The sequence below is a fragment of the Malaya genurostris genome, chromosome 3 (assembly GCF_030247185.1).
Source record: "Malaya genurostris strain Urasoe2022 chromosome 3, Malgen_1.1, whole genome shotgun sequence".
Lineage (NCBI taxonomy): Eukaryota > Metazoa > Arthropoda > Insecta > Diptera > Culicidae > Malaya > Malaya genurostris.
The window spans coordinates 241,064,494-241,081,405 of NC_080572.1; the positions used below are offsets into that span (position 1 = coordinate 241,064,494).

General features: G+C 36.6%; 1 protein-coding gene and 1 long non-coding RNA gene across 2 annotated transcripts; both read right to left on the minus strand.

The window, feature by feature from the left end:
- Nucleotides 1-1,156: 1,156 nt before the first annotated feature.
- LOC131439294 (uncharacterized) lies at nucleotides 1,157-1,432 on the minus strand. The gene is made up of 2 exons (XR_009231096.1): nucleotides 1,343-1,432; nucleotides 1,157-1,275 (listed from the first exon to the last, which is right to left on the minus strand). It is a non-coding gene; the product is annotated as an uncharacterized LOC131439294 (long non-coding RNA).
- Nucleotides 1,433-13,107: 11,675 nt separating this feature from the next.
- On the minus strand, nucleotides 13,108-15,246 carry LOC131437996 (transcription factor grauzone-like). Its single transcript, XM_058607725.1, has 4 exons — nucleotides 15,092-15,246; nucleotides 14,839-15,003; nucleotides 13,421-14,776; nucleotides 13,108-13,360 (listed from the first exon to the last, which is right to left on the minus strand). The coding sequence occupies exons 2-4, from the start codon at nucleotides 14,950-14,952 to the stop codon at nucleotides 13,202-13,204; spliced, it is 1,629 nt and encodes a 542-aa protein (XP_058463708.1). The 5' UTR covers nucleotides 14,953-15,003; nucleotides 15,092-15,246; the 3' UTR covers nucleotides 13,108-13,201.
- Between the last annotated feature and the right edge of the window lie 1,666 nt (nucleotides 15,247-16,912).

The window sequence follows — 16,912 nt, forward strand, 5'->3', positions numbered from 1 at the left end:
AAGGAAGCACACATATGTTTACATTCAGCATATAATGATTTCTTGCCACAACTGATGCTTCATGGGATGAGGCTATAACAAACTAAATAAATTCTAGACAATGGTTCTAAGTAGTTTTCACTTTCTTATTCTAAGAATCACTGATATAAAGCGAAATTTCTCAATATCGTTCATACTGTAACTTGATATTTTTCCAAACATAAACAATCATTGTCATAGTTACGACGCATCTAGTGATCAGACACTTGTTGTTTTGCTTCAAAATACTCAAATTGACAGTGAACCGAGCTCATCGAGGGGTCCTATTCAAATGATACCTAAGAAATCGCAGACTACTCTATCTTGAGTTTATCTTTGATATTGCCTAAACTATATACATAATTGCGCCTACTTCTCATCCTCCAACTCAATAAAAAATCGAACCCGTTTTGTTACAATATTTACTTGCTTCTGGTCTGCCGCCACTTAATTTCGGGTGAAAACTACCAACACAATAAAAAATAGTCTAGATGAACAAATTTGAGTCGAATAAATGGTTACCCTCCAACATCAAGAAAAAGTTAAATATATTATCAACGTAATCCAATAAATCATTGTGACGATTCATTTTCAAATATTTTGATGAAATCAGGCATCCCTGCAAGCAGCTGATCGGTGTTGACAAACGAGGGGAAACCAACTAGTAAAAAAACTTTTACATAACACAAGGGGTGTACAGATAGTAAATAGTTCGCGCAGTACAATATAGGTGGAACTAGTGCATCACGAAAAATAATTTTTATTAGAATTTACTCATACTGTCATGTCTGTTAGTCTGTGGTATAGTGGTTTTCAGCCGACTATGAAATCAGATAATTTCAACAATAGTTAAGTTCATGTTTACTATGAATGGTATCGGCTCTAGAATAGTAATATTGAACAGTGTATTGTATGAATAACTAATACGATTGAGATGGTTAGCCTAACCATGACCGAATATTTTTTTTACATTGAAGTTTTTGCTATAACCAGAGTCATGGTATTTTTGACATTTCATTTCTAGTTATTTTGAAACTAAAAGCAGTGCTTGATTCAACAATGCTGAAGATCAGCAAAACGTGAGCTAATGTTGAAAAGTTTTATGAATTTAAATTCTAAAATAAGAACAACAAAATAATTTCATTAAACTCTATTTTATTTTCGCATCAAATCAAATGATAATATACCTGGTGAAATATTGCTTAGCATTGCTTGATAGCATCAGTTGATCCAAGGCTCTGTCCGGTGGAGTTTTTCCTGAAGCAGGAATTGGCAGCAGGAAAGAAATTATTAGCCAAGTCCAGATGCAAACCTCGATACCCACCTGCGATTTTCCGTCGGATTCGAGCGAATTGAATCCGGGAATCAAATGATAATCTTCCTTTTCATCAATCGCTTGATGTTGTTTCTACAGCGAACGATAATGAATAATAAACCGTATACGTGATGTTGATTTCACTAGAAAACATAGCCGTTGACGGAAAAATTGTTGAAAAATTGAATTTCAACGACGGAAACTATAGTAAGGCTACAAACTTTACCCACCTGCAAGACCTACCAAAGTACACAGTCACAATATAGAATATTTTGTTCAAATCCATCACTGATGTGTTACCCATGTACGAAATTTTCTGCTAAATTGTAACTTTATGTGACAATAACAGTACACCTGTTCATTGACAATTTGTATAGTCAGCACAAATGTAATACATAGTAGGTTGAAAAACACTGTACGATAATGTGCTTACTACATAAATTCTGTTGATATGGACTACATGAATAGCGTTTTCAAACTTCAAAATCGTCTTTTAAACCATGTATCTATTTATGGTAACATTATTATATTGTGAACATATTTACTAGTAGCAATAACTATTTCGCTTCTCATATATATCAAGGCTCGAGAGCAATTTCACCTTACTAGAAATTGTGATTTTAACTATTTGTTCTTATATTTGAGATGACTACCATTGTCAGGATGACCATGCCAGAAAAGTCATAAATACAAATAGTTCAGTCAAGTCGTAGTCTTTGTTGTCAAGTAATTTATACAATACAAATGGTGAATAGTCATTTATCATGATTGTTGACACTTTTTAAGCGTATAGTTGAAATGACAATGAAAAACAGGTTACGGTTACTATGGTTTTTTTCTTAGTGTAGATGAAGCGTGGATACGCAAAATCAGCAAAATAAAACAATTTATCGTAAAATTTTCGGTTTTCCTTGCAAATTTTTCATAGCAAGGCCAGATCTACTCTCTATTAATTGAAGTTCACAGAAGTGTTCGCTCGCCATCACGCGCCAGTGGTCACTTGGGTGTATACAGACGAGAGCGCGTGTGAGCGATTCATGCGAAGAGAATGTGTTTCACTCGCGCCAGCTGCTTTAACCACAAGCACACACTCAAATGCTGTCTATTCGACACTGAGAAGAAGTGCGCTTTCCTCTTTGTGCGGTGATTCGTTTTTTGCATCCTCGGTGTGGCAAAAATCTGACTCTAGCGTGTATAACTCTGGTGAAATGCCATCTCTGTCTTCTACTCCGAGTGTACTTTTATTGCTGATATTTATTTGTACTATTGCCCTCCCATTGGTTGGTGGGCTTGACGATATTGCAAACATCGTCATATACAATCAATTAACGTTACAATTTGATAAAGATACGCGTTATAGTTTTTAGTTCCATAATTGAATTAAATGAATAAGATATGGAACGAATTAAATGAATAAGATGTTGATTGCATTACGCTCCAACATCCGGGGTTGGATAGGCCGGTAGGGCTTAAGTGAGCTCTTTTTTATGTTTTATTTTCATACTACCGGCCCTTATTACCAGTGTGAAGTGGAAATTACGTGGAGTGAGCGTATCCCAATTGGGTTTCACACGATGACAACAAATGAACGGTAAATCGAGTACATATTTGACGTTCATTGGTGGTTTGTGTACCATGGAATACTGTGGAATGGGAGAGATAGAATATTGTAGAATGAAATAAAATAATAATGACTGAACCAATCAGCAAACCACTGATAGCTGTCAAACGATGTTCATCCAATTTGTATTGTGAGGATGTATCGTTTGGGACCTGATGGGTGAGATGATGTGTGAGTGAAATGTAAGAGTAAGTGCATGCAAGAATGGTAATAAAGGCCACCGTTTCAGCTCGATCGACCATTAGAAGAGATAGAAATTGGGCTACGGTACCCTCATTCATCTCAAATCCATTAGTCATTTCATAAACGAGAACCATTAGTTATAGTGAGATCTGTTATCTCTGTTTGATAGAATAATTTCAGAAGTAACATGAAATTTGGAGCATTTTGATTCGCTAAAACAGCAGTATTGAACCACTTCCGAGCTACTGCTATGCGTTATTGCTTCTTAGAGACGAGGCAAAGACTTTGTATTCGATTTTATCACAATTCATTTATTGAAAGTCGAGTGATTGCTAAAATAACATGGTGACTCTACTAATGAGATGACTATTGGCACACAAATTTTAGTTAGAATCTATTAGAATAGAAATAGTAACTCAATGTTGTGATGCTTGCTTGTGGAATACATGTAGGTATGTACGCATCTGTGTATGCGTGTGTGCCTGTGTGTATGCATGTATGCATAGGTTTTGTGTGTATGTACAATATACATTTTACCTTGCCTTTGGGTGCGTTGTATCAAATTGGTAGTGATGCATTTCGATTGTGAGTCAGTGTACACCAGATACCCAAATATGCCTGAGCGGATGGTAACACTGTAAAGGATCAACCGAAGATAAAGAAAAGTGAACATGCTGTAGTAATACTTATGGGACCCAAGTGTCAAAGATGTTATTAAAAAACACTAATCCATTTTTTTTCGGAAATGGACGACTGAGAATGTAGAAAGAGAAGAATGAAGACTGAGAGAAGAAAGCTGAAAATTGGAAAATAATTTAATTAACACTCTTAGCAAATCTTAGATACAAAATGGAACATGGGTAAGAAAAAAACACATACAACTAACTTTTACATTTAAGGAAAAAAATAACATAGCAGCAAAAGTACGGAATGGAAATAAAATAGAATGACAACAAAAGACACTTACTAAACACAATTGAATACAACTACTGGAATTAAGGTAAAACAGAATATAAACTATGACCAAAAGTAAGAAAACCAACATAAATAAATAATAAAAACTGTTGCGTAATAATATAAATTCCTCATATTGAAAGAGGCGTTTATGTGGCGCCCATGCGCTAATTTAGCCTGATACAAACTAACGGGGAGGAAATACATTTTGAACAGGGCTGTAAAGCTGATTGGAACCCTTTCCTCACCAAAATGCGATATAAGGAAACTATAAGGATATCTATTTGTACTATTGAATAAACAATAAAAATGTTGCAAATCACTACTGCCGATATGAAAATTTCCGAAAGAATCCTCCTTTTCTTGATTCTATTTTTCATTGGCAGGTGTCGCTACCGGTAAATCAGTTTTGCGACAATGTGCCGATGGGCGATCCAACGTTGTGTTTCACAACTAGAGAAATGAGAGCATGTTTATCTGTCAAAATACAAGGAAAAACAAATTTTAACTTGTAAAATCATTTATAAATTGTTTGTCTATGCAAAAAATCTATTTTCGTGCGAGAAAAATCATTTCTTTGCTATATTATTTTTGCAGTACATGCAGAGAAAAAAATTGTAAAGATAGCCAAATTTGGGTTTCACGCGATTTTTTTTATTGATACAACACAGATAACAGATATGCAGGCTCGAACTAAATTTTTCAAAATCCTGTGTAAATTTTAAATTTACTATACGTTGGAAACACTACTGCCACCTACTCGACAGTTCGCCGCGATCTTTCAAAACGTTCCGCTGCGTTCCGGAACGATAACAAAATCCTTCTGCCTGTTATAGAAATATTTAACACTTATCACACGATTTCCCTAAGTGTTAAACGCAACTTTTGTCGTGAATACGACTTACTTTACTATGGGGCGCCTTTTCAAAATTAGCCATATGGAAGAATGGGCAGAATCTAATCGTCAATATCTCGACTTGTATTAATGGCAGCAACATAATTCTTTCACTATTTCATCAAAAATATGATCACGAATTTAGGATAATATTTTGAACAGTATGAGATAACCACAAACAACTCAAAAATTAAGTTTTCTCAAAATTTAAAAACAACGCGGAAAACTCTTTGATTTCGCTTTGGTTTTTTGCCCAAGGACAATGACAAGGTAGTCAAGCACATACCTTCAACTGAACGTTATAAATGGAGAACCGTGGTTGAAAATTGATCATTTCTTCTTATTTGTTGGATGGAAGCAGACGTCGGGGCGAGAAGACGCATTCAAACAGCGGCATCAGAGAGCGCACCTTCTGCGTGGAAAAAAACCTCAAACGCTCGGATCGTAGTTCTTATTTGCCTTCCGGTCGTCAAGGCGAGAAGACGCATTAAACCAGTTTCGCATCATTTGACACTGCGAGCTTGTACGCAAAGCTAGTTTCAACTCAAACAAGAGCGATTGCATCATGCAACAGAGCTTCTGGTCGTTTGCATTGGAGAGAAAGAAAACGAAAAACAAAAAGCTTACAACATTATATAGAATCAGCCGTTCTAATGGCTCTAAATGTTATCTAAAGAACTATTAAGATTATTTTTTTGCAAATAGAAGGTAAAAATCAACAGTTTAGTGAAAATCCAAAATAATTTGATTTGTGAACTTTTCGCTGTGTGAGGATCGTTCGAGAACAATGTTCCGAACTGTGCTAAATATCGTAGAGAATTCCACAAATTGGTCCGTTGAGAGTTTCTTTCAATGAAATATGCAAATCCGAAATGGGACAATCGACATCAAAAATCGTTTAAAATTCTAATAAAGAAAAAGAGGGAAAGTTTCACAATTCACACAATCGTTCAACTATCAATTCAAAATTATAAAGAAATGGTGTCGGTTTTATTCGTATTCACGACATCCAGTTATGTCTCTGACATTACACATCCGTATTTTTTTCCGTCTGACATTACACATCCGTACTGGCAGAATTCCGGCAAAAATGGCTGGCAGTCATAGCCAGCCGTCTGGGGGGAAATCTGCCCGCCGCGTACAAGTGGGTTGTACTGCAACTGACGGTGAACCGATTTCATCGGGGGGTCCTATTTGAATGGTATATGAAAAATCATAGACTATTCCATCTTGAGTTTATCTTTGGTTGAAATTCGCTGGAAATGAACAAAAAGTTCTACCTTAGTCAGCATTATCCATTCCTTTAGCTGCAGTATAATAAAATGGCGTAAGTCGTCTAACTTTTACATTAACACATTCATAAAATGAGCGAAAACTCAATGACATTTACAATACCAATCCCCACTTAGAAAAAAACGTTCAACGATGGTCCTTCATTGGTCCAATACGTTGGATCATTGGTCCAATGAAAGTCCAATCAATCGTTCAACGGGAGGCAAACACGGGGCCTTCGTTTTCCGATTTTGAAACAGACCGTTGAACCGATTGCCATTTTTTTCGTTCAACAAACCCGGCATACAGAGGTCCATTGTTGATCCATTTTTAACATAAAGAGTTGGAGCACCATTGGACTAGTTTTACTGCAGAATTTCTGAAGTTTTTTTCCACTTATTTGTTTAAACTAACGATACATACATGCACAATACTTCTACTTCACGTAGAATAACAACAAATTTTCTTTCTATGTAAAGGTAACACTTAATTTTCACACTATTTTTGCAAGACAAAAAACAACAACAAACCGTTCCAGCAAATTGAACGAATATTTCGTGCAATATGTCGTTCAACAAGCGCTCAAAAACCAACAAAATTGAACGGCCTGCTGAGAGGGTCGGGTTGATCGAGCACCCAACTCAAGCGAAAATTCTAGCACTGAACCCCACATTATCAGATCCGAATGGATTCCGAATCAATTCCGAATCGGCGAGAAATTTTCATTCGGAATTTCATGTGGAAATCATAATGAATTCCGAATCAATTTCAACTCCAGTGCAACAACCGATTCCGAATGAATTTCGCCTACAACCGGTTGATTCGGAAATCAGTCGGAATTGAGTGAGAAGATGCGGACTGAATTGTCAATTTGTCTTCTTCTTCTTTCCCGCTTTTGCACGTTTTCGTGCTGATTTTCAGTTTATTTTTAAATGAAAACATTACATAACTGATTATACACATTGAAATATTCATGTTTTTCGGATATACAGAACTAGTAAATAACCAGTTCTTCTTAGGCTGTGAACCATTTCGCGGTTAATTTTAACTTTTGGTTAAAATCTGACACTCGAGTGGTTAATTTTATGTTGTCAAAAATAACCCTGCTCGAGAGCATGGTTATTTTTGACAAATCGATAGTTATTTTCCAACACTGAAAAAAATCTCGCAATGAAAATTCTAATACTAATTCTTTAGTTGAAATTATTTCCAGTGGAAAATAAACCCAAATAACTTTCCGTCCGTCAAATTTTGAAATGGGCCACAGTTTTAGTCAAATTTAACTACTCGACACCAAATAACCACTCGAGTGTCAGATTTTAACCAAAAGTTAAAATTAACCGCGAAATGGTTCACAGCCTTAGAATTCCAACATAAACTGTTGAAATTCGCTGGAAATTAACAAAACGGCCTACCTTAGTCAGCATCATCCATTCCTCTAGCTGGAGTGTAATGAAATGGCTTAAGTCGCCTAAATTTTACACTAACACATTCATAAAATGAGCGAATATTCAGTGACATTTATAATGTCACTGTCAATCAGGTTGATCGAGCAGCCAACTCAGGCGAAAATTACAGCACTGAACCGATCGAGCACTGAAAAATCATGCAGTCGTGTAAGAATTCATTACGCCCCACATTATCGAAATGACGGAATGCGTAATGAATTCTTACTCGACTGCATGATTTTTCAGTGCTAGAATTTTCGCCTGAGTTGGCTGCTCGATCAACCTGATTGACAGTGACATTACAAATGTAATTGAATATTCGCTCATTTTATGAATGTGTTAGTGTGAAATTTGAGTGACTTAAGCCATTTCACTACACTCCAGCTAGAGGAATGGATGATGCTGACTATGGTAGGCCGTTTTGTTAATTTGCAGCGAATTTCAATAGTTTATGTTGGGATTCTGAGAAGAACTGGTTATTTACTAGTTCTGTATATCCGAAAAACATGAATATTTAAATTTGTATATTCAGTTATATAATGTTTTCGTTTAAAAATAAACTGAAAATCAGCACGAAAACGTGCAAAATCAGGAAAGAAGAAGAAGAAGACGAATTGACAATTCAGTCCGCATCTTCTCACTCAATTCCGAATGATTTCCGAATCAACCGGTTGTAGGCGAACCGGTTCATTCGGAATCGGTTGTTGCACTGGAGTTGGAATTGATTCGGAATTCATTATGATTTCCATATGAAATTCCGAATTAAAATTTCTCGCCGGTTCGGAATCCATTCGGATCTGATAATGTGGGGCATTCCGTCATTTCGATAATGTGGGACCGATCATGCACTGAAAAATCGAGCAGTCGAGTAAGAATTCATTGCTCATTCCGTCATTTCCATAATGTGGGAACCGACTTTCAGGAGCTAGATAGAAGTGTTTAGATCCTAAGATATACTATGCCTATTTCAAAGTACATAAAGTATTTTTAACAACAAATTGAAACAGTATGTTTTACCATTTTACTATTCGAGTAATATTTCCTATGGTAATAATAAGATATACCACATCGAAGTTGAAATGCATATAGTATTTCTCCCCGATGAACGACCAAAATGGTTGAAGCCGGGGTAAAATAAATGATATTAAAAAAACATATAGTTGTTTGACTGCAAATAATAATAAATTCAATTAAAATTCACTGTATATGGTAACAGATGATAGTTGAAACACTATGTACATTAAAACGATATGTTTTTATACATTTTGTTAAAACTAGCTGCATAACTACATCACAACGTGTTTATATTCTGTCCATTTCGATATCTAAAAATGTCATTCAGTGGCATCTAGAATTTTCAAATATTCTAGTGTGATGCCATGGCCTACAAAGTTATTTCATTCTCAGCATTATTTAGATAACTCTGAAAAAAATTGTAGAACAGGCAGGGTTTAGCATTCAAGAGTCTGCATCTACAGTAAAATCTTAACTTTCGGATATTTTTTTAGAAAGATTCATACCTGAGATTAAACCTTCATCAGCAATGATATCGTCAACAATTATTTCAAATTTTTCCCCATTCACCATTTCACGATAAACACGATTGAAAAAGCAAATTCAAACCATACGCAAAGATGGCGACTCATTAAAACTTGTTCTATTTTTTGCCTACGCAGCAACAATTTTAAGATAATTTCCAATGCAACACAATGTTTTAAAATACTACACTCGTGGTAAATTTGAGAACCAAGAATTATTACTTGAAAATCGTAATTAATATGATGCCAATTTAACCATAATTATGGTAAAATATAGAACTAGTGTTATATAGTAGAATTAACAAAAATATTCTAGTTGTTTTACTTGGAAATTGGATTTATATCAAATATTGACTATACTAAAAACTAACATGCACATCAAAAGAATTCATAGTATTTTCAAATATTATTTTGTTTAATTGAAGAAAATTCTTGTAAAACTTACTATAGTAATCAGAAAAGTAATTTGAAAAACTAGCTTCGTTAACGAATCTACCAGAAAATTATTTTCAAGGGTGTTTAGTGTAAAAATTGCAATTTCAAATTACTTATTCATTTTTCTTAGATATGGCGTGACCGAGTTTTACAAAGTTATATTCAAATGAATGGTCTTATGGTTCTATACAAAACTTCTGAATTTCATCTGGGTGCGACTTCCGGTTCCGAAATTACAGGATAAAGAATGTTGAACATTTCAAGTAGTTATACAGAGTAGTGCTGCAAAACACGGAAAATGGGATTGCTGGGGACTCAAATCAGTTCCAATCGATAGGCCTTGCTAGTTGATGGCCAAACTTTTCTCGTTTTTCACAAACGTAGGTTCAAATGTCTTATATCTTATGTCTATTCCATACATATCTCCCGAGCTTCATTTGGATCTGACTTCCGGTTGCAATAGTTTTTCTTTGGTATTTCTTCCTGTTGTTAGGAATCTACCTACTTCCGTTTCATATAAAAGGAACAACAAGAAGCAGCACCCTTTCAATAAATCTTAAAAACCTAATACACTGATGAAAAGTATAAATAATATTCGAAATACGTATCTGTATTATAACGTTTGATACACTTTTGTAAAAACAGTTACTTTGTGAGAGTGTAATGACGCGATATAGTAGAATTAAACGGCACTATAACAGTACTAGTTCCGGTTACAGAACTACAAGGTGATGAGTGTCAAAAAAATTCAAACCGTCTTATAAAGAGCACCGGTACGTACATGTGGTGATACGTAAGAAGAACACACTACCGCCTCTACGAACCAAGCTCGCTGTTCGCGGTGTTCGGTTTCGTACACGCGATTAAGAAAACGAAAACCAACACCGAAGCTCGATTTTGAAAACACAAGCGAGTCTATCGGAACCGTACAAACATGAGTACGAGTTTGAAGGAAACAGAATCACGGATTCAAGTTCATTTGTAAAGATATTTGCATCGGAATTGCATGCTTCGAGATGTATATGAATTTTTACAGCCGGTAGTACAGTAATATCGACGACATATCGTACCGGTAACAGTTCGGCTGAAAAGTTCGTATCGTTTAATAGAAACACACATTTTTTTGCCAAAATTCGTTTTTATTATTCAACATAATTGCCATCAGAGGCGATACAGCGATTATAGCGATCTTTCAACTTTTCGATACCATTTTTGTAGTACGATTTGTCCTTTGCCTCAAAATTGGCCTCAGTTTTGTGAATAACTCGGAACCGAGGAATCACTCATCGCTCTTCGCCGTATCTGCGAGTGTCTTACCTTCTCGACGACTTGCTAAGAAATGCGCCTTATTCGAAGTTGCGTGAGGTGGGAGATATATGAATGGTAGGATACGTGTGCGGATAATATAAGAAAGTTGGGATATATAGGAATATGTTGTACGCAGTGTTGTCGACTAATTGTTGTACCACACAAGTTTCAGCGATTACCTCTTCATTGCTTCTAAATTTTTTACCATCGAACATTCTCTTGAGGTCTGAGAACAGGAAAAAGTCACTGGGGGCCAAATCTGGAGAATACGGTGGATGAGGGAGCAATTCGAAGCAGAATTCGTTCAATTTCAGCATGGTTTTTCGTTGTTGTTTTTGATCGATTGTGAGCTCACGCGGCACCCATTTTGCACAAAGCTTTCTCATATCCAAATATTCGTGAATAATATGTCCAACACGTTCCTTTGATATCTTTAGGGTGTCTCGATCAACTTCACTTTACGGTCATTGAAAATCATTTTGTGGATTTTTTTCACGTTTTCATCGGTAACAGCCTCTTTTGGACGTCCACTGCGTTCATCGTCTTCGGTGCTCATATGACCAGTACGAAATTTTGAAAACCACTTACGAATTGTTGCTTCGCCCGGTGCAGAGTCTGGATAACACTCATCAAGCCATTTTTTGGTATCGGCGGCACTTTTTTTCATCAAAAAGTAGTGTTTCATCAACACACGAAATTCCTTTTTTTCAATTTTTTTCACAATAACAAAAGTAGCTTCACTCAAAATGCAATATCTCACAAACTAATAATCAGACAGCTGTCATATTTATACACGTATCTTTTGAAGGTTGGTACTAACTGAAAATGGTATGGATCTAGTGGCGCCCTCTCATAGAAACGATACGAACTTTTCAGCCGATCTGTTACATACATGCTGTGACCAAAATTGATTTAAAATCCTATCACAAAACATTATCTTATTGAATGAGGTTAAATTTTATCCGGATCCGACTTCCAATTATTGAAAGATAAAAATGTCTTTCATTCATATAGTTGATAACACGAAAAAGTAGGAAATTTTCGAAGCAGATTGTAATACTATTTGAACTTATAGTTAATGGCCCTAAAAACTTCCTGCAACTGCGACAGTCTCCGGTTCCGGAAATGTTAATGAGAAAGGCACCACAACACTACTAAATGTATTAAGTTATTGCCCTATAGCTTCACTAGATCTCGAATTTGGATCTCTATTAAAAAGAAAATGTTGCTGAAATCTTACGAATCAGTAAGTTCGATCACAAATTCTCCGAACATGAGAAATCGCAGTTTTTTGATAAATCTCGATCTAACTCTACTCCGAAATGATATACAAAAAGTTTAATAAAAAGGATATATTTATTCAGCACTTTAACCTTACAAATATTATTGTTACTAGCAGCTAAGCTTCCGTTTCTGTCTTAATGAGATAAATTTTGTCCAGAGTGACCAGCACTTCTTTGGCGTATGTGCAGGCCGAAATTTCGTCCAGAGGTGCACCTGCAATCGACATGCAAAACTCGTCGATAGCATCACAGTCCTGTTCACACCTTTGCTGGTACAATTTATCGTAGGATGGACATTGCATTTCGTCCACGCTTTTCCCCAGTTCAATGTGCTCTTCCGGGGGAGTCCGTTCCAGAGTGTGACCTAATTGTAACTGATCCAGATGTGCCAGCAACCGAGCACGCCATCCTTTGTAGTCCCGCTTTCTACCGTTGAATACGCCGATGCGTCGTCTTTTCTTGATCAACTGAAGTGTTGTGTCATCTGGAGTTATAGGACAGGAGAAAGCATCGAGGAACTGTTTCACTTCGGCTTTGGTCTTGCACAAGCTGCTGCTCATGCTTTGATGTATCAAATATTTCTTCAACATTAGATCGTCAACCAGTATCAGAAAAAGGATTTTATTTCTTAAAAACTAATAGTGATAGGGGATAGTTACTTTAGCGATGTGTATTGTTTGATGCAGGGCCACACAAAAAAAATGAGCAGTATTGTGTTCCTCCAGAAACTCGATACCGCAATAGCTGTACTAAATATTGTATCAAAGTAGATGCATTTTCGATTATTTGCTTGTTTAAGACAATTGTACATTCAAGATGAAATGAAAACCACGGCACTTACTCACTGACAAACTTTTATTAGTCTTCATCCGCTTCGTCACATCGAAAATTGTCAAAAATATAACCCCTTTTCGAATATGAACTCCCAATTTCAAGGGACCTTCATTATTCGTTTTCGCATTTCTTCTTCCCACTCGACCGGATGGACAGTCTTTCGATGCATGTACTGCTTGTTCTTAGTGTTAAACCGATCCGGACAATGATTGCACCCATACAGATCCTCTCCGGTATGATGGATTGCCACGTGTTCCTGAAAATGCAAAAAAAAAGGTGATAACCTAGAAATCATCTCCGGACAAGAGCAACATACTCTCATATGGTGCGGTCGTTTGAATTTTTTGTGGCAAATGTCACATTCGAACCGGCTCTCCGTGTGAGTCCGGCGCATGTGACAATTGAGGGCATCCTGGTTGCGGACTTGCTTGCCACAGAGCTCACACGACAAGGGGAGATCCGGTGCGACATGCATCCGGCGCACATGCTTCGTCAGACAGTACTTGTCGGTAAGCCAAACGGAGCAAACACTGCACTGTACTTTGTTTTCCAACCGAGTGCCCAAGTGACCTTTGACGTGCGTGTCGAAACACTGCTTGGACCGAAACACACGAGCACACACATCACACACATACTGTTCACCGTCGCCGTGCATCGCCACCAGATGCTTCTTCAGCGAACCCTGGGACGCAAGAACCTTTGGACACTGCGGACACGGAACCGATCCGTGTGCCACCATCACGTGGGCATTCAGGTGTGCATGCGACACAAACGGTTTCAGACAAGTTTCACACTTGAACGGGCGATTCTCGTTTGGCGAATGAACTTCTTTGGTGTGTTCCTTCAGTACCTTACTGGAACTGTAGCTCTTATTACAAATATCGCAATGAAATGCATCCGGATTCAGATGCAGCTGAATGTGTTCGACCATCCAACATTTTTTGAAAATTTTCTTATTGCAACACTTCAGGTAACCCGGTTGATCATGAACGTATTTGTAGTGCTTGCGCAGATCTGTGAAATCTTCCAACGGCTCCGCACATAAATCACATGAAAGCTTGTAATGCTCTAGCACTAACTCATCTATCGAGGGTCCGTCTGCTTTTTCCCGTTGCTTTCGCTCTTTCTTCTCCGGTTTATTAGCAGCATTCAACGGCTTTTTATATTTCCGAGGTGTATACTTCCGTTTGGGTTTGGTTTCTTCCATCGATTCTTCGCCATCATTCCAATCGTCATCTGCGTCGGACTGTGAATCGTCCGATTCATCGTCGTCCTCTTCTTCGGCAGAATCATTCATCTTCCAGTCACTATCTATTTTATAATCGATGTCTATACCGTCTACGTGTGGGACAGTCGATAACTCTTCAGAATTAGATTGCATTGTACCGATCGTAGTTTCGCAGTAGGTGTCCACTGCAACCCACTCCGTTTCGTCCGGTTCTTTCTTAACAGCATACTCAAGCTTGATCGAAGAGTCATCAACATTAGTATCTAGTCCAGTCGATTCCTTCGAGCTGGTTATGCTGAGTGACGTCGACGAAGTGGATGGAACTAACGTTGAGCGAAGGAACTGTTGATTCTTAAGCACTTGCTCGGCATATTCGTAGAACATTATGACCGTCTGTTCGCAAGAATTGCAAATCATACTAGGAGCACCGTGATTCCGAATGACCTGTAATTCGAAAAAAACTTTATTTTTGAAAGTTTCTTTACATTTACAAGAGGGCAACGAACCTGAAAGTAGAAAATACGATCGATTTTCTGCCGTAATTCGTCGTCTTCCATCTTTACAGGAATTGTGTCCGATTTTTGACGTAGACACAAGCGACACGACTCGGCCATATCCATTTGGACTGGAAGAACAACCTCCAGACGAGGTAGGTTTACAACAGTTTCCCTCTAGTTTTGAAGAAAAACAATATACAAAAGTTTCACTGAAGTGTGTGGTTTCGTTACGCAACTACTATTGCAATCCACATTGCCTTACCTAATCCAGCCTGTCGTAACACACTTATAAACGAAAAGCGAAAGAAGACTTGCGTTATTTCACAGCGTTTGTGGTAAATCTACCGAAAAATCTGTTCAAAAATAATCACAAGTTATTTTGTTGATATATTGATCATCAGCCATGACAGATACAGATTTCACTTCATATTTTATACACGCTCGCTCTATACAGTAAATGTTACGGTTAATACGAGGTAACCCAAATCAGGTTAAACCTGACAGTATAATAGTGATTCGATGCAAAGGTACCATCGACGACACGACCTGCCACTCGTCTATCTAAACTGTATCGAAAATTTAACTACCCCTCAGTAACTGGTAATGTCAAAACGAAGTTGCTTGAAAATCTATTAGGTTTTTTATCGTGACGACACAAATGAACAAGTATTCATCCTTGACAGTTCAGCGGTACTGTTTACAAACAAGCCTGAACAAAAATCGAAGAGCACATCTAAAACAATCATCTTTACACTTTGCAACTAGTAACAACGAACCGTATTCAATCGTGAACAAATGTTTAAAAACTTTATTTAGGCGACCGTAAATGGTCTGATCCAATTTGTCAATAAACAAACAAAAGAAATTTCTGTTTACAAACAGTACTGCTGGACTGTCAAAAAGTGTTCATCCGATTGAGGTTAGCAGTGACGGTAAAAAACCTAATTGAAACTGGCAACAAAAGTCGAAAACTGTTGATTTTAGATAACAGTTACCAGAACCGTGGCTACGAATGTTTTTTTTTTCAATGGAACGTACTATATAAATAATCTCAAAACAAAAACAAATTGTTTCTGTGAACCAGAAGAAATGCGGATTTCTGTGAACCAAAAAAAATAAGACGAGCTTAGCATTGACTTTCGCCCAAAACACCCCGAAAAGGCAGACATATCCCAAGTAACAATTTTAATATTAATAAATACTTGTAGCTGTCTTCAATGCTACATAATAAATCTTGCATTAAAACTTTAAACTCCATGAAAGCCTACTGAAAACCTTTATAAGAGCATGTTTCTGCCAAGTGGACCATTCTTCATAAGGTTTATAAAGCAAAATGAAGAATTAGCATAAACCTACGTTAAAACTCCAAATTCAAGAAAATTTTGAAACCAGCTTTACGATCAACATTTAATTTATTCGGAAGGAATGAATTCCGCTATGAATAAATGGTCGTTTTGATAATATTTTTCATGGCTATGTATGTGTCATGTCTGCTTTGAATGCAACCAGTAAGAATATATTGAATTTTATTTACAAGTTTGAGGTTTTTCCGAACGTAAAAACTTCATGCGCTTTTATTTTTATCGTGAATGATTGGACAAAAATAAGAATTATAACTAATCGCCTTAAAATAAATGCAGTTTTAGCAAAAATCTCCATGATTTTTGAAAATTATTTTTTGTGATTCTTCGTCATTTTTGTATAAAACTATTTCGTGGCATTAAAACTTGTGTATATGTTCTGAAAATGAATCATTAAAGCCCATCATTTTTATTCGTTTTTGCATTTCGAAGTATATTTGATGTCAATAAATGCTACGGTATAGGACTTCATAATGGCGGCCATGAAATTTTCTTTAAAGCAAATTACACTTAACCCAAGAAGCAATAAATCAAATAGCCCACAACAAATGTGTCATAAATGTACTTCAGAACCCTCAAATTTGCTCTGAGTGAAACTGTGATCCAATGAACACGCACACACACAAAACTAGATTTATGAAAGAATTTAACAAACAATAATGTTTTAAAGAAAATGTTTGAAAGCAATATTAAGAGTGTTTGCATGGTTTTATTCTAGTACA